We start from the raw sequence: 19425 nt of genomic DNA on the forward strand, positions 1-19425 counted from the left end.
AATCTATGTAACATTGAAAGTTGTTGTCTTGGCTTAATGTTTTCAGGTGCTTCCTGGGCATTAACCCTGAGACGGGCTCAAAGGCCAAGAAGAAGTGTGGCGTTATAAACCTCCATGTCAGCACATTCATTAGAAAACTCCTTGACTTCGAGTGGATGTCTTTGTAGACATGTCCAGGACTAACGTAAGACACTTACAGTCTGTAGAAAGTTTCATGTGAAATGTACTGTGCACTTGAATGGAGCAATACAAAGTTAAAATGGGTATTTTCTTAGTTTTTCTTTGTTGATTAAATTGTGTATGGTAAAATCCCAGTTAACTATTCAAATGTACAATATATTATAGTATTATTTACATTTTTATATTTACAGTAAATTACTGGCTACTTTGTTGCATTGCTTTTACAGTAAAAGTGTGAAAATACAGGTAATTACTGTAATGTATGTACAGCAAGGTACCATAATACCACAGCTCTATACTGCTATATATCACAGTACTTCCATGGGCATGGCAACTGTACAGTCACAGTATGTAGTTGTACTTTTATTGTAATGTACTGTAAAATATTTACAGTAAATTACTGTGAAATCCATGCAACTAGTAGCCAGTAATTTACTGTAAATGTACAGCCAAAAATGTTACAGTGTAGATCATAGATTTTAGAATAGTTTTACAGTTAACGATGGGTTTGGTGTCAGTTTGGAAATGTATTCAGACTTAAGGAAGGCATGTAGATCTGAGGGTTTGATTCAGGGCTCAGGTTAAAAGACAAATGGGTTGATGGTTTACATAAGTGTAGTGATACACCAGTGTGCGCATCTCCCTCGGGTGACCTGCCACCTGTTTGATTTCATGCTGCTAAGAGATGCGCGGGACAGCGAGGATGTCCGGGTGGTGAAACGAGCTGTCACACACACACCCATCATCTTATGCAAAGGTGTAACGGAATCCCTCATAAGACACCAGCACCCAAAAAAGAGCGAGTGTCCTTCTACCGCAGGACCTTTATATCTCTCTGCAGGAAGAGACGACACCACCAAGATCTGTGCTGCAGAGTTTGTTGTCTTCCCGAAGCACTTAATGTGATCAGAGAATTAAAATTTCAACGACTCTTTTAATGATAGCCCGGGCCAAAGGGCCTGCAACGCCAAGCTAGGGTTTCCTGCGGTTCTGCACTCATATCTCTGGCATCCCAACCCCTCTCATTTTGTCCACACTGAGTAGATTACATTGAATGCCTCACTCGCTCCATGCCTCCGTTTAATGTGATCAGATAGATTTATTATGGGCCATGAGGTCATCGGGATTTTCCGTAATTGGAGTCAGGCTGAATTGTATTAACAGGTCCACGACACTGTAAAACAGAAGCATTTATATTTAATTACTTTTATCGAGCCCATGCTCATTTTATTCGTAATGAAGCACACGCTGTGATTGATGGCAGATTGAAACCATATTTAAATAAGTAAAACAAATGTTGCCCCTTGAACTGACAGGTAGGGTTCACGATGTCTCTTTTTAAGTCTTTTCATCGATAACTGCGCAGAGACCGCTCTGGGAATCTTGTAAATATGTAAATGCAGACATTACAAGGACTTTTTATTTATCATGATATTTTAAAAGCTTAAGGCCAAGGATTAGCTGGCATCTCTTGCTCGCCTTTTTTTTCTTTCTTTTTTTCGGTTTTTGTTCTTTGAAAATGTATCTGCTGTTCAAGTGAGAGGATGGCTTCTCAGTTACACTTGGATGAATGGAGCATATCAAAGTAGCAACACTTTGATGAGCGTTTTATGTATTTCAAGGGATTAGTGTTGAAAGACTTGTAATTCTCAATAACGACCTAAATATGGGATAATTTAGCCGTTTCACGCTCATTTAATTTTTCCCCCTGTTATTTTAATCCTGTTTGATTTGGATGCTGGCCATTGTATGTGTACAGCTATCAGATATCAATGTCAGCAGCTCTTTTGGCATGCGTGTCCGTGTGTCAGAATTTCTCTGTATGTGTGTACATTTGTGTCAGTGTGTCTGGCCTGTAGATGCTTTGTCTCGTTAATGAGAGGCGTTCACGGCCTCCACGGGGGCCTGTGGAAGATAATCTTCTCCTGTTTTGCTATGAAAGCTCTTCTCAACGTAACCGAAGAAACTCACTCAAATGGTGGAGGGCTCCGTTGAATAATTCAGCATTTACAATCAATTTTGGCCCCCACCTCGTCTCGACACCTCCTCGGACCGCAGGGCCTGCAGGCTCATCATGGGAATGTTGACAATTCCCGGTACAATGCACTCTCTGGCCCACGTGGCAACATGAGAGGCTGTGGGAGCATGGGTATTTGTGTGAATTTTGCAACTTAGTATGTTGAATTATTAAACCCACTCAAATGCTTTTTTATTGTAGAGTTGTCAGTCTGAAACTACTTTATGTTTCATTGTGAAAATTGGATATTAAGTTAAGACTTGTTTGATTCAAATCAGTTTGTCAGTGCAACTCTTGAAAAACTATTTTTATCTAAGAAAGGTTATCTTTGCTTTGCACCTACAAATGTCCCAAATGTCATAATGTAAATGTAATCAAAAAAAATTCAACTGCCTAAATATTGTTAAAGCAAAACTTACATTAAATCTACATTTGTAAAAGTATGTTTACTCAAAAATGCAAAGCTACATTTGATGGTAGCTTTAACTTGTAGCTTTTAAAACGCCCTATTATGCTTTTTGGGGTTTTCCCTTTCCCATAGTGTGCTATAGCTGTGGGTATTGTCCACAGTACATGTATGATATCAATGTGTACTTGTAAAGCGCCTTGACGACTTCGAGGTGTGAAGATGGGCGGTGTGGCGCAGTGCACTTTGCATTGATTATCAGATCAAGGGGGCGAAACCCGCCGCCGCTCCTGCTTCTGTAAAGCCGTTGTGTCCTTGGGCAAGGCACTTCACCTGCATTTGCCCCTGTGGGTATTGTGCAAAGTACATTACCATTACATGTATGTATGATATGTATGTGTAATGTGTATTTGTAAGGAGCGCTTTGAGAGTCATTGAAAAAGCGCTATAATAAATATAAGGATTATTATTATTATTATTATTATTATTATTATTATTATTATTATAGGTGTAAGTGCATGTAAATGGTCTGTAGAGACAAAAAATTCCCTGCAGAGGGAGTTTCTCTCCCACACATTCCCCCACTTCCAGAAAGACCTCCATTGTAGACCATTGTTTACTTGCGTAACACTCGCACTTCTGTTGGCTACCGCTCAAATACATTTTACGTGATAGGCTACGGGACGGGACATCTCTAAGTGTATGACCAATCACAACAGAGCCGGCAAGCTAACCAATCAGAGCAGACTGGGCTCTGGTTTCAGACAGAGGGTGAAAAGAGGTGCTGCAGCATAGGCAGTTTGAGAAAAATAAAGAGCTTTTTGAACATTAAAACAGGTAAATATGCCACAAAAGAAAAACAACATACAATTTTACAATGTGACAAGAAACCTGAAAATTAGCACAACAGTCACTTTTGATACTAAAGGTACATTTTGCTGCTTACAAAATGTAACGCAAGATTATACTACCAATTATAGATTTTTAATAGTGAAATATAGCAAAATATTAAAAAACTTCTTCCAACGCTGTCATGCAACACTTGAATTTAAACACAAACGGTGTTCTAGGTGATACAATCTTATAAACGTGTGTCCTATGATATGAAATATGAAATATGTTTTTTCTAGCTTACTACTGTACGTGCATCTATGTTTATACACACATATAGTCAATGTGCTAAATGTCTGCTGAGAGTTTGTTGGTCTGGTAGGTGTCAACTTTCTAGTATGATTCAGCTGTGACGGAGCATGTGGGGTGTTGTTGTGGGGGAGGAGGGGGTGGTGCTGGTGCAGAAGGCAGCTATATTCTCCTGTGCAATAAGCTGCAGTATAATAGTGCTGTGGATTACCTCAATTGCAGGTGATAACAGACAGGCAGCGGAGCGCACAGGCTGATACAGGACACCCACTCCTGTGTGGGAAGCCGTATGAATTATTTCTAGTTTGCCTGCAGACTGTCTATGGGGGCTGGGGGCCAGTGATGGGTGGGAGGGTGTGTGTGTGTGGGCCGGGGGTGTCAATGCTATGACTCACTTTGACTTTACAGGTAAAGTGAATGGAGCACAAAGCATAGCGAAGAATGCTTCTGTGAGTCACAGCTGTTACTTAATACTAAAATATTTGTAATGTTTTATGCCCTATTGTATTATTTGTTAAGGTGAGACACCTGGGTAAAACATTTAGTTTTCATGAACTGAAAACTATTACATCATCTCTTTCGGATTTGTGAATTAACATAAAAAACTCTTCAAGGTGTTTATGTTAATAACTTAGTATTTTTATGTCTGTATACTTACAGACACAAAAGCATTAGATAAGTCCTCATTTGCAATTTTTTTAAGAGAATTTCCCAAATATGTTATACAAAATATAATTGCAATGTTGAGAGAAACCAACTGGAGAGGTTCCAAGGTGATTCATAATATTTATTTCATATTGTTTCAGTGTGTTGTATGTATGGGATTTAACAATAAATATTTTTAAAATCCCCATTTAAAAAAAATATATATATATATTGTCCAACATTGTGCCAGATAATTCCAATAAACCAAGGCAATATATGTTGTTGGAAAATGTACTTAAAACGTTGTTGCGATTTGTTGCTTGATGCCTGATTGATACAACATTTTATTCCTAAAATATAGAATATGCAGTATTTATTGATTATGCATGATGTGATTCCAAAATGCCCTCTGTAAAAACATTGCCATAACATTTAAACTAAATGAAAAAAGGAATTTTGAACCTGGCTTTTAGCCAATGTTCATATTTCTGATGCGGAAATGGAGGCAAATTAGCACATATATAATTAGATAATGCCTAAATTGCATGTTAAAACATAACAAATCGGAAAATGTAATGAAAGTGATCACTGTAATTTCATGGTGACATCTATAGGTTAATGTTTTACCCTATTCACCCGTTGTATCTCCCTTCAAAACTGTGTCATTTTGCATATCATATCAGTTAAAACAGTTTTCTAAAAAAAATGTAATTCAATTTACTGGATTGTGCTGACTCAGAGCTCAGCCACATGTCACTGTACATCAAATATGTGTGTGTCAGTGAGCATGTCCGTCACAGATACCTTATCAAGCAGGAGGCTCCGCTCAGTGCAACGCAGTATGGAGGATTCTTTGTCAATGGTGGAATCATGGAGGAAGGTGATACCTGGTTTAAGCATGATTAAATTGACACCCCATAGAGTGTCTCAGATACGTTTTTGTGCTCTTGATACTGTGGCGGCAGCTTATTCAACGCTGTCTCGCGTTCTGTCTCAGCTGTCATGCTGACATCATTGCATTGCAATTACAGTGAGTGAGAGGGAGAAGAGAATGCATTAGGCCGGCCAGGAGAGGAACTCCAGCCTTTGATTTTAGGGGAAAACCAACATCAGCAAAACTCCCAATTCCCTGAACAAATTGTTTGCTTTTGTAACTTTCAGAAACTCTAAACATTCCAGTCCTTCTTAGCTTCCCGCTGACTTTTACATTTGAAATGTTGTGTTGTATCACACTTTTGTACACAACGGCATAACTTTTAATACTTATTTTAAATGTACAAATAATGCGTCAGAGTCTAATGGGTTTGTTATGCATACATACATATTAACACAAATTAATATGAACAATTATTTATAACAATAATCATATAAAAATATCACAATTTGTACAGTGGAAAAAATAAAACTGTTTGCTTTGACTTCACTGCATCACTTTCCATTTGATTATGGACATTCTTATTAATATAGCTATTAACACTTATAATATTCATAATTATTTGTTACAACCTTATCAGGGCTCGACATTAAGGACTGCCCGATGGCCCGGGGCCATCTAGTATTTAGCCCGGGCAATGAAGCCTCACCTGCTGGTTGCCCGATCGGGCAATCTATTATGCCAGTATCATGCAGCTTGCGGATCCAGTAATGAGTGACCCGACAGTAAAACTAAACATATATATAACTAGTTTAGGTAGTTTGAGAGGTAATTAAAATAGCTACGAGTGATATTCTAACCTGAAGTGTGTGTTTTGTCCGCTCACCGCTGCATGTGATCATGCAGAGCTGCGTGTCGACTCGTCAGCAGCAGCAGCTGATCTCTCTCTCCCGTCAGATTAGACTTCACTCGCGTTTATGTCCATATTGATCAGATCCAGCTAGTTCTAGCTAATGATATGACTACCTGCTTATTAAAAGACACCTAAACAATAAGTGTCGCTATGCAACCGGGTGAGGCCACAAAGTATAGCGCAGCATTATGCATTTGTTTACATGCCCACCGGAGCCCCGAGGCATTACCAACAGATCAACGCACAATCAACCCAGACAGGACATCTCTTTCTCCACATTACGTGTTAGACATTAGAATTGACTATTATTGTCTGTCACATACTCTTCTTGTCTGTCACATAAATGGCGCAACTGAAGCGGTATTGCGCTAAAGGGAAATTATTTTGACCGAAGAGATTTAGATTTGCCGGCTAACGGGAACTCCGACGTCACCATGTTGTGTGCTTCGCGGATGCGCTCGGCTCCTCTCGACTGCTGCTCGGGTCTGCTCGGTCAGCGTCCGGATGAGGAAGCATTCATTCGACCAACTTACAGTAGAGAACATTACAAACATTTTTAACAGGGGCCATAATAGTGTAAATAATGTTTGTTTTGGCAGTTATAACTGATTGTAATGTTTTCTACTTTTTTACATCTGGGAAGGCATTTGCCTTCATCAGATGGAAAGTGTCTTGACCAACAACTTAAGTATTTCTTATAGCTATGCAGGGCATGCAAGCGAGCAAACAAGAGCCAACAAACAAGTGAAATGAAGAATACAATTGAAATTGTACAATATAATATTGTGGTGGTTCATCTTATAATTCAGTCTAGAGAATGCACCAGACAGCATCTACAGTAAGACCTGGAAAAATCTAAATGTTCTAGGGGGAGGCCCCCCAAACCCTTCGTGCCATTTCGTCCGCGCGCATTTTTCAGGGCAATCTCTATTGGGCTCAGGGCCATCTGTAAATTAGCTTAGATGGCCCGCAGGGCCATCTCCCAAAATCCTTAATGTCATGCACTGCTTATTAAAACACATTGTTGTGAACTCATGTTCAAATTGTTTATATCAGAGGCATATAGTTTGAGTTTGGTGGCTGTAGCTCTCGACCCACAAATATGTGTTCCATTTAGGAACATTGAGGAGTGATGATTAAATAACTTCCCCCCGGAGCCTACAGGTGGATGCTGGGGTGGTAGTGGGAAGAAAAGCAGCAGCGTTGGTGAAAGGCTACGTGTATACTGTATGTATGAAGTTGACTGCCTGAAAGAGCTTGCAGGCTTCGCTACATTATGATCCATTGGGAAAATGTATGGCCGTGACCAGTTAATATGACGTGATGTATGTGGCGGCCAGCCCATAGGGGCGCTAGGGGCGCCGTCCCGCCTATTCCCACAATCTAGATTGTCATTATTATTTTATTAACAAGGTACATATTATATAGTTGGTGTCAGTCAAATGTATAATCTACGATACAATATAGATTACAATTGTTTTATGATGTCTAAAGTTACTGATAAGTCACGTGTTTCCTGCTTGGGGCGCAGAAACCTTTGCCCAAAGAGTGGTGCAGTGACGAGTCCAAAAACGCGGAAGTGAGTTAGCATTTTACCACTTCGGGTTCCCTCGTCTCAGAGTCAATGAGATTTCACCATAGGATTTTGGAAAATAGCTGGAAATAAGGTCTGTGTTTGACACAAATCTAATTAAGAGGCGGATCACGTTTTGTTCTACGACATTAAATACATCAGCAGCAGTGGCGAGCCGTGACTTTTATACCTATAAAATTATAAAAGTAGGGTAGACATGTGGATAGTATCCGGCTGAACAAAACATGCATTTATCAAACAGGTTAGTTTCCCACATACCTTATTTCGAGCTATTTTCAAAAATCCTATGGAGAAATCCCATTGCTTTGTTGCCGAGGGAACCCATGCGCAGCTTACTTACCGTTATAAGTGGTGCAAGCGCAGTCCGCACCCCTTCAATACAACAGATAGGAGCAGCTCGGGGCACACAGAAGCTGCGCCCTGAGCATCTAAAGCAGCTTTTGACGCCGCCAACCACGAGGGGGCAACAGGAGCGCTAGAGAGAGTGATTGACGTTTGAATGAGAGAGTTAGGCGGAGACGGAGTGTAAACAAAACTAGATAGCGAATATGGAAAAGGAAAATGATGTTAAATCACGTAAAGAAACACCCTTTGAGAGGAGGACACTGGAGGGAAAGCTGAAATTAAAAGAGCTCGGACCATCAGCCTGACATAGGCGGGAGTTAAGGACAGAGGAAGGCAGTAATACGTGCTCTTCCAAAGGAGCTGGTTTAGCAAGAAGGCTGGGCTAACTACCTGTAGCAACACCAGTGCAATATTTAGCTTCCCCTGCCTCCCTTTTCAAACGTCAGGATCAGACCAGTCTATGGACCAGACCAGCATTGATCCAGACAGATGTGAATGACTTAACCTGTTAATTCCCCAAAAACAACAATATTCACGAAACTGTGGTTGCGTTCCGATAATCCAAAAATCAGCTCCTAAATTCTAACCCTATCTCCTATTCCTTGACCTCTGAGTGAAACGTCACGGGGTTAAGGGATAGTGGATAGGAGAATTCAAAAGGACTTATGAGAAGAGACCGTGGTACTTTAGAGAATCCGAATGCACTTTCACTATCCGACGTGTTTATGATGCGCCAGCGGACGTCAAGAATGTGCATCTGCTGCTGTGGGGAAACCATGGAAACTACAGTTTTCTATAGCGGACTACAACATGGATGTATAATAAGAATGAGGGACTACTGTAAACTCATCTAGAGACTCTGCACCGTGCTCTGATGCTGTTGTTTTATGCTTTATGAACGTGGACAACAGAGAAACATATTCTTCATGACCAAAGTTGGAATTGAAATAAAAAATGAAAGTGAAACTTATGCTCGTCACCCTCTCCCTCCGGTCCACATTAATACAAATGATCCCAATACGTATGATTGTATGAACTATGAAAAGATCTTAAAATCAATACAAATGTATTTATTATAAACGTTAGTCCTTAACATCTATCACTGTTTATATCACCATTCAAACATCTTTTAAAAGTTGAACAAACTCCACAGCTCAGTAAAGACTGAAATGTTGACTTTATTTGATCATTTCAGTAAAAACTAACGTTCATATTTGTCTTTTTGATTATAATACTGATGAACGTTCAGAACAAAGCACTTTGGCAACTTACCACATACGTTTTAAAATGCTTAATAAGCACCGTAACGTTCATGATATCATTTCTCGGTCATAATCGGTTGTTTCCGTGAACGGCCGACTGTTGAGTGACGGCAAATGCTGCGGCTGCAATGCATTGTGGGGCAGCATTTTCTCCTCTCCTTTCGTCAAGGGAGGTCCAGTGGTTCCTAAGCTAAAGGAGGTTATAAAAGGAAGTTTGAAACCTCCTTTCCTATCATTTGGAGAATTGTCCGGGTCATTTCACTTGGTTAGGAAGGTTCCTATGCTAAATGGACTATTGGAACGCAACCTGTGTCTCGGGGCTTCATAAAGGTCCCATGTCATGGCCACTTCAACTGATCATAATTCCATTGTTGAGGTATAGGCTACTAGAATAGATTTATATTGTGCAATTTTCCAAACTCACATTGGTTTCTCATTCAGCATCTCTGTATAGAGCTCCTGCGGATGATGTCACATATGCTGGTCACGTGACGAGAAACGAAGGGGGCAGCCATTTTGGCAGTAATCGCGTCAGTAAATTCATTGGCAGGCACTGGCAGACTGTCGAGGATGGTGGATAACTGCTGTGCACCAGGTTGCACAAATAGGCGTGGGAAGAAGAAAGGTGTATCTTATTATCGCATTCCAAAAGACGCGGAGAGGAGGGAAAAGTGGATCGCAGCGATTAAAAGAGCCAGGAGCCGTCTGAACAAGACTGAAAGATGGGACCCCCCGGCCGTTTGCTTTCGCTTATGCAGTGATCACTTCATATCAGGTGGGTGAAGGAATACAGTACAATGCTACAAAAAGTTTTCAAAAAGCAAAAATACAAACTAGTTTCAGACGCACTGCAGTAGCTATCCAAGCTAATAAACAAACATGCTAACGTGACACTGCCGTAGCTAGACAAGCTAATAAACAAACAATGCTAACGTGACACTGCCTATCAAACTGGAATAATTTAATACTTACCCTTGCAGTGATGATGCCGAAGTTTTTGGATGTAAGACTCCACAGTTGAATGTTGTTTACGAAGCCGGACTGACACCATTTGTAAGCCTCCAAGCTTTTGTAAGCTCTTAAGGAGTCTCCTGAGTACACTGATGGAAAGCTTACAAGATAGCTGTGGATGTCCGCGTAGCGCAAGTCGGGTACATCGTCTTCAGAGCAGGAGGTTATGCTCTTGAAAAGCACACCGGGTGCATTATATGGGTCGCTTATATTTAATCTTTCTAATTTTGTACTATAAAGCCGAATTTCACTTGAATTAAAATGAGATGTATACTCGCACGGTAGGAAAACGCTGGCGCCGGTCGTCATGTTTACTGCCAAAATGGTGGCTGATAACCAAAGGTCACGTGACCGCAGGAGCTCTATAGTATGTGTATTCACTCTCTGTCCTGGGGCCTCATTTATAAAGGGATATACGCTCAAAAAATCGCGTACGCCAGTTTCTACGCAATGTTTGCGATTTATAAAATACTAACTTGACGGGAAAACTTGCGGTTCTCCACGCAAACTCTAACCCATGCGTACGCACCAGAGGTGGGAGTAAGTCCTACATGTGCAAGTCATGAGCAAGTCTCAAGTCTTGACCTACAAGTATCAAGCAAGTCCCAAGTCACTGTGGTGAGAGTCAAGCAAGTCAAGTCATGTCATTGCTCAGGTCAAGCAAGTCAAGTCAAGTCATACACAATTCTGATGAATAAGCCCAGTTTCTGCATTTAAATCAGTTAAAAGACAGTGGTTATGAAAATAGATTCAACCCACACTATGATCTTCATTACATACACAGTTAATCATTTGAAATCTAATTTAGACCGACGACAATCATATTAGATTCATATTTACCCTAGAACTGCAGACAATTCCAGGTAAGAAATCATATATGGTATTTGCCATTACACATATTTAATTTAAATGTATGTTAACACTAGAACCGCAAACAGCGTCAGCACCTACATAGATATCATTTTCAAATCATTTAATTTTTTCCTCTTCATAATTTCCTAATAAACTAAGCAGGAAGATTTAAAACTCAGTTAATTGTGTTAATTTAGAAATTGCTTCAGTTTATCATCCGAACAGTTCAGATTCATTTTACAATAAATCAAAGAATGATGCACTTCTACAAACAAAAATAACATAATTAAAACATTTAAACAAACCACTAAAAGTAGATGAACTACATTCAGTGCTTGAATTGGGCCGGTACTCACCGGTACGCAGTACCGGCACTTCTGATTTTTACCCATGCGGTACCGGCACTTCTTACTGAGTACCGGCAAGGTGCCGGTACTCAGTAAAATGCCGGTACTCAGCCGCCGGCAATATACGTATATATTGTAAACGCAACGCAGCGCAAATGTGGGTCTGACTCTGCCTCACAGAGGGTGACTGGCTGTCTACATGACGTGGCCTGCCGACATTGCCACTTTCATACAGATCATACTAATGCCCTCGATTGGTCTCTGTGTGTCATTCAAGCTCGGGAGGGTGTGTGTTGGTGTATGTGTGGCGCGAGCGAGCGAGAAAGCGCGCGCACCGGTTACGTGTATTGTTGTTAGCATCTGGTGCTAGCTAGCTGCGCTAACGGATATAAGGAGCTGTTAAAACAACAAGGTGGAGGGAGAGTCCTTTGCTGTCAGACTGAGAGGCTGATAACTACAGCTCTGGTGAGGTAAATTACTCTCTTGAGTCTTTAGATAGTTAACTTAGTTTAAGTTATCTCAGTGGGTCTCAAACGGTTCGGTCACCATTTATGTAAACACATATTTCCATTTGAGGGGGTAGTGATTAGTAAAATATGCATGAATAATACAAACAAAATGTTAACTAGGTGAAAAAAGGTAAGATAAACTTGTTGAGAGCTAAAACTAGTCTTTGCTGTTGCCTCAAAGAGGAGCAGGGGGGAGAGGAGGGAGACAGGAGAGGCCGATTCAGGAGCCCAGACACACTCACAACTATAAATGAACCAAAAACAAATAAATAAACAAGTTTCAATGTTTTTTCATATTGGATATTGTATGTTATTGGTTATGGCCATGTACTTATGATTTTATGATTATTTAAATGTATACATTTTTGTTTCATATGGGTGTAGTCTCTTTATTTCCCCCTCAAAATGCACCAGATTGATGCATTTAAGTCCAACATTTAAAAAAAAATCTTACCGGGGGAGCATGCCCCCGGACCCCCCTATAGGATTTGAGGCCCGGCCCTACTGTTCCCAAATAGATTTGCAATTTTTTTTTAAATAGTAACCCATCTCCATATGATTCTTTTTGCGTAGTAGATTTAAACTAGAGGGCTATCACTTTGTGCAGCAACGCTATTGTCAAATAAATACAGCAAAATGGCACAAAAAACTGGTAGTGGCCTCAGGGACGAGGGGTCATTTAACCAGCCAGTAGGAGTCAAGCTTTACTTTCTTTTATATCCATAAAGAAAAAGTAAATCTGTTTACAGTTGTTTCATTATGGATGTTGAGAGGTATCCATATATCTCTTCATTTTGCTCTCAAAGTGCACCAGATTGATGCATCTAACTTCAATATTTAAAAAAAAATGTTCCCGGGGGAGCATGCCCCCGGACCCCCCTAGACTAGAGGGTGTCAGGTCCACTCCTCACTTATAAAAATTGCACTTTCCCACTGCACCCCCTCTAATCTCAGATGCACCCTGAGTCATTTTGTTTAAGTACAGTGAGCCTTTCTAAAATATACAGTAAAGAGACAAACCCACCAGCATTATAGGATATACTATGACTTTGTGCCAAATACTTGTTGCTGATTTAGAGTACTGGCACCTTTTTTATTCCAATTCAAGCACTGACTACATTATTCAAAAGTTTACAGTAACTTCTGATAATAACACAGGGAAAATAAACGAGGCATCTCTTTTGCTCTCTCTAACTCCGACAGCCCGTCAGTATCAGGGTTAGTCAAAATGAATCCCTTGGAGGTTCTAGTGTTAATTTACCGTTTTGTCCTCTTATTGCAATGCTTAATCGATTTGAAACCAAGTCTAACGTAGCTTAAACTTAACGTTAGCTTTCTAGCTAACAACACATGCACGCACCTTTCTCTGTGGTTTTTTTTCGTAGTGACGAATGAAGTTGGATGTTGTGGTGGTCGTGTCATGATCGTTATGCTGCAGTCCCTGCATACCGCTGTTCTCTTCTTATTACCGTCATCGACAAAGTAATCCTTGAATCCAAACTTCACAATTTTTGGATTAAAGTTACCCGCTGCCATGTTAACTGAGACTCCTGCCTTCTAGTGGGTTGCCAGGTTTGCGCGGATGACGCTATAATCACGTTTTTCGAAAAAGTTAAACGTAATATCTCACTACAAAAACAAACGCAAATATTTAATTTTAAACAGTCAAGTCCTTTCAAGTCATCTATCTCAAGCTTAAGTCAAGTCTCAAGTCATGAATACCAAGTCAAAGTCAAGTCAAGTCTTTTATCAATGTTAGTCAAGCAAGTCTCAAATCAAAAAATATGCGACTCGAGTCAAGTCATGTCACTCGAGTCCCCACCTCTGGTACGCACTAAGCACAAAAACGGGAGAGACGAGAAACTGAGACACCGTTGGCAGAAGGAAGAATGGAGAGAAATATGCGGAAATAATAGCATAAATAAGATGTTAACTCTCATTTATCATATATGAAGAATTCATTTTCAAACACTGATTAAAGCCAATCTTAAAATGATTAAACAAACGCCTGTTTGCGACTCCTCAGTGCACACAAAAACATAACTTGGAGAAATAAATAAATACAGATATGTTATTTAAAACCACCATATGTTGTGTTAATGTTATGAAATATTTTTCTCATAAATGATGCGGTAAGCAGGAGGATAGAATTACGTCTAAACTGATGCCGTTTTGCATTTCTATAGGTTGTAGATACGAGCATGGTTTTATATACTATGACGTTTAATCGTGTTTTATGCCGTTTGCCAAGACTTGATAAGTCGCTCGTAAAACACAGGAGGTATGGAAACTAAGAACACCATATGTGGTAAATTGTACAGCTAATATAACACAACACATTAGTTGTATTTCCTTTAACTGGTGGATTATGGATATATAGTTGCTGATCAACAGCTGGAACACAAACTACCAAATACAAACACATAATTCAGATCCAGTCGTCACGACTCCACTCCGGAGGGATTCCCCCATCATTTCTTCGTTTCTCATCAAGGGGGTGTCTCCTGTCCCCGGTACAAACACACTGCCTGAGGAAGGCTATGTGTCTTTATTTGTCATTAGACTTTTTCGGACCACTTATTTATTTATTTTGGTGACGATCCGACCTCCATGCTTCTACTACGTAAGCAACCTTCCCATGTGAATCCTACGCACGGTGTTATACATGAGACCCCTGAACGGCTTGTTGGAGCTTCTGCCCCCACCCCCCCTCCCTGTGAGCTCAGTGTGCTCTGATTGGTCAGCTCGCCCACTCTGTTCTGATGAGTCCACCACCGTTACAGTGGAACATCAGTGATTATTAGCAGGTGGTATCACACCTAAGCTACAACAACCTACTCCATCCTATGCAGTTTGGTTTTAGGACCAATTATTCTACTGAGACTGCATGCTGCTATTTAGTGGAAGGAATCAAGGCTAAGTTAGACAAAGGAGGGATAGTTGGAGCAGTGTTCCTTGACCTGCGAAAAGCATTTTACACAGTAAACCATACCAAACTTTTATCAAAACTCAACAATTTCAACCTGCCAGTTAACACAATACAATGGGTCAGGTTTTATTTAGCTGGTCGTTCTCAATGTGTCCGTATAAATGATAAACTGTCAGAAACTAAGTCATGCTCAATCGGAGTGCCACAAGGCTCAATTCTTGGACCGCTGTTGTTCAGCATATATATTAATGATCTCCCATCTGTTTGTGAGGATGTGGACGTCCAGATGTATGCTGACGACACAATGGTTTACACTCATGGGAAAGATGCTGAACAGGTTGCCTCTAAGCTCTCGTCGACGCTGCACAAAGTTGCTCAATGGTTAAATGACTCGTGTCTTACTTTAAACACTAACAAAACAGTGACAATGTATTTCCCGAATAAGAAAAAAACAACCACGCATCCACAGCTTCATGTGAATGGTAAAATAATTGAAAACGTCAATGAGGTCAAATACTTGGGGGTGATCTTGGATGCCAATTTGACTTTTGAAAGCCATATTAGAAGCATGACTAGAAAAACTGAAATATAACATTTTCAAATGTAAACATATTAGGAACTCATTAACCACAGAAGCATCGAAAACCTTTTTGCATGCCATGATACTATCACATTTTCACTACTGTATAACCTGCTGGTCCCAAGCAACTAAGACTGCTATGAGACCACTTGAGGTTCTTTATAAACAAGCCTTAAAAGTTATGGATAGAAAGTCATTACAACACCATCATTGCAATATACTGTCCAAATACAAACTTTTCAGTTTTGATAGTCTTGTTCTATTTTCCCGAGTTCGATTGGTATTCAGAATCATTCACAATTCTACAACAACACCGTTGAGGGGCTTTTTTTCAGTTTCACCATGAGCAGAGTTGCAGAAACTCCAGATCTTCATCAAATGCAGATCTAACCATCCCTCTGAGGCGCACTGCCTTTGGACAATCAGCATTTTCGTTTACGGCCATCAAGCACTGGAATACTCTTCCAGTTGAACTTAAAACCTGTACTGATTTTAACTCGTTTTCCCATGGTGCAAAAAAAAAAGATATTAAGCAACCAGTCATGCCAACATTAATTAAACTGTAATCTGAGTTTTTTTTTTTTTTTTTTTTTGAACTGTATTGTCATATCCTAGATATTTTATTTTATTTAAGTGTATTTGAAGTGTACTAAGTATTATGTTCGTAACCTGTATTTAAATCAGGCTTTGTAATTATTTGAGTGACCGAGATCATGCAATGTTATTATTTTTATTGATTGTTATGAACTTGTCTGAGGACCACAGATGGAAATGACTTATTAGCTATAATCTGGCATATTGCATCTCTTCTCTTTGCTGAGATTAATGTTTTTGTATGCATGGTCCTTCTATAAATAAATAAAATAAATAAATACAAATTAAATTAAATTATGTGTTACAATGGCGTTAGCAACCAGAAAATTACACCAACAATGACAAACAGATGAGAATGCTGCGTGGGGTCTGGGTGCCGTGTTGGCGGGACGTTGCGGGGTTCGCTGCTGTGAGGAGCGGACAGTGTGAGCTGGCTTGCTGGTGTTGCTTCCTGGTTGCTGTGTGGGGTCTGTGAGACAGCGAGACACGGCGAAGTCCACACACACAATGGCATCAAAACGATAAAAACGCTGCTGGAGGTTAATCCAATGTGTCTGTGTCACTTTGAAATGATTACTGATAATCCATCATTCCACTTTTGTCAAAAACTGAGATTTCATATAACGTGTGTGAGAGCTACAACCCAGCTTCCGGTTTTGGGCCATCTGGCTGCGCATCACTCTATTCACCAATGGTAATGTTTAGATGGATTTGAGGAACTTCCCCTCGATTCTATTGGCTCTAACGGTTCAAAAGAGATGTCAATCATCAAAATCGACCGAGGGGGGCCAGACATATGGCAAATACACCCAAATGACCCCAGAAGTGGTTTTTTTTTTGCTTAAACTCTATAGAAAGGTCAAATTTCACTTGCTTTGCATCAATCTTGATACAGGGTACTTATTGTATGCTATAGTTTGGATTCCTAAAGCTTTTAGTCTACTATCCCATCATTCAAGGGTGGTTTTCACTATAAGTAATGTATTTCTTTTGGACGGACACTATAATTTACTTTTTTTTACTCTGTAAATAGTAAATAGTCATATCTAAAGATAAATATTAAGCCTGACAAAGTACTTAACCTCTAATATATTGCTTTCCTGCAATGTTAACTATGTTTAAGCACTTATTTGAACTGATGTATTATACTCTTATAAGATGTATGTAGATAGTATAAGAAATGTGCAGAATATGACAGTTTAATGGTGGAGGTATACACACATATTGAAAGATGTCTTGTAATGCACTGTTGAGGAACCTGCGACCCAAGTTGTTCATTCATTGCATAACTACACCGTAGTTGTGTATAATATGATGTGTCAATAAACCTTAGAAAATCTTGAAATCTTGAAAGGGATGTGCAAAATAGTCATTATATACAGTCTTTAATTAACTATTAGTAGAGAAAAACGAGTAATGAATATACTTTATAGCAGGGGTGGGGAACCTTTTTCCTCTCAAGGGCCATTTCAATTTTTTCAACATCCTCCGAGGGCCGTACGAATGATTGACCTCTCCTCTGCTTAAAAGTACTAAAATCACAGCCCATTAATTTGGCCTTTCTTTCATGCCGTGCAAAACAAAAGCAACCTCTTAATCCAGATATCTTACCATGACTCGCGCATGCATTCACGTGCACGGTTGTGGCATGACCACCAAAACAGAAAGATATTGGACACAAGATATGTGCAAATGTATTTAGTTTCCTATCCATGTGGACATGATTTAAGTGGGGGGGGGACCTAACCTCCTCTAGGGGGGTCCGGGGGTCATGCTCACCCGGGAAGATTATTTTTTAAATGTTGAAGTTAAAAGCATCAATCTGGTGCACTTTGAGAGCAACATTAGGAGATTTACAGTATGGATACATCTCTCAACACCCATATGAAACAGACCTGTAAGCATATTTACTTTTTCTTTATGGATATTTTACAAATCACTCCCCTTTCAAACTGTATTCTTGTTTTTTATTTTTATTTTTTTTGTTACTCTCATAGTATTTTATAACCGTTTACTTTATTCTCTTATAACTATAATGATCATATAAAGATGTGCCTTTACCTCACTGGTTGGAGAAAAAGCTTCTTATATTCGTTAGCATAGCTAGCTAACCAGATGCTAATAACAACAAAGTTTTTGACTGTATGACAGATGAACAGATCGCCACTGGGCTTACAACTAAAGACACAGCCACGCAAAAACTGCAGCATGTGTACGGCTCCTTATGGGTACTGCTTGGAGGTGCTGGATTGGCGTTCTGGTGCTCTCCGTCAGAACTGCACCCCTGTCAGACGAGCCATGTACCACGTGATGACACGTTAGGCTCGTGTTGTGTTCAAGGACCCTGACCTTGGCCAGGAAAAACAGGCATTCGCTTTGTTTAATTTGTTTGCGGTCTAGATTTCTTTACATTTTTTCTTTTTTGCGCGTGTTTATAAATTACCTCGAGGGCCATACCAAATGGTCTCGCGGGCCGTATACGGCCCGGGGGCCGAAGATTCCCCACCCCTGCTTTATAGGGATCCTATTAATATCTAATAATAAAATTATAAAATTCAATAACATGCTTTAACCACCAGGTGTCCCTTTCTATCAGCTGTGCACCGTTATGGTGTAAATACAGCCTATCTACCAATCGGATCAAATATAAAAGTCAGCCGAATTAGTGTTGATACTGCAAGGAGACGTATTGTGTGAAAAGAAATGTAAGATGATGTTTAATTGCTTATATATTTATGATCCACGTCACGTTTTCAGTTTTGGCGGCAGTTATTCCTGTTTGTCTAGAATACTTCTCATCAGGGCTCTATAAATAGAGAACTACGTGAGATAGGTAATATTTAATGCAGCCAAACCGTGTATTACAATGCCGTTATGTGATGACTTTCAAAGAGAAAAGCAAGCACTCTCGGAATTAAGTATTATTTTATTTAAAAAAAATGTTTTCGGATTTCACATTGAATAAACACCAAATCCCAGCGTGCATTGCGGCTGAACCTTCCAATCATCGAGCTGAGGATCTTTCCTACGTCTGTTTCCGGTTTATGACGGATGTATTTTGTTATACACACATTCCTTCACATTTAAATTAAAATGCACATTAAAGTATTTTGTGAGGCCTTCTAACATGTTTTTAAATATAACAAGTCGACCAGCTGGGGCAACAAGAAAATCGGCGTAATCGAGTGTGACTATTAAAGAATAAATCATTATTATATTAATATTGA

General features: G+C 39.7%; 1 protein-coding gene across 4 annotated transcripts in view; it reads right to left on the reverse strand.

Annotated features, from left to right (window-relative positions):
* LOC307047616 (uncharacterized protein) overlaps positions 1-19425 on the reverse strand; it is a 309906-nt gene that overhangs the window by 108052 nt on the left and 182429 nt on the right. For 3 of the 4 annotated variants that reach the window (XM_079694642.1, XM_079694641.1, XM_079694643.1), the window contains exon 1: positions 13456-13641. The exons of the other annotated variant lie outside the window; for it this stretch is intronic. In XM_079694642.1, the coding sequence (XP_079550768.1) occupies positions 13456-13542 (87 nt within the window). In that variant the 5' untranslated portion in view covers positions 13543-13641. Of the gene's footprint in view, positions 1-13455; positions 13642-19425 lie in introns of those variants that run through there. 4 annotated transcript variants of the gene reach the window in all.

The sequence above is a fragment of the Notothenia rossii genome (genome assembly GCF_949606895.1).
Source record: "Notothenia rossii genome assembly, chromosome: 7".
Classification (NCBI taxonomy): Eukaryota; Metazoa; Chordata; class Actinopteri; order Perciformes; family Nototheniidae; genus Notothenia; species Notothenia rossii.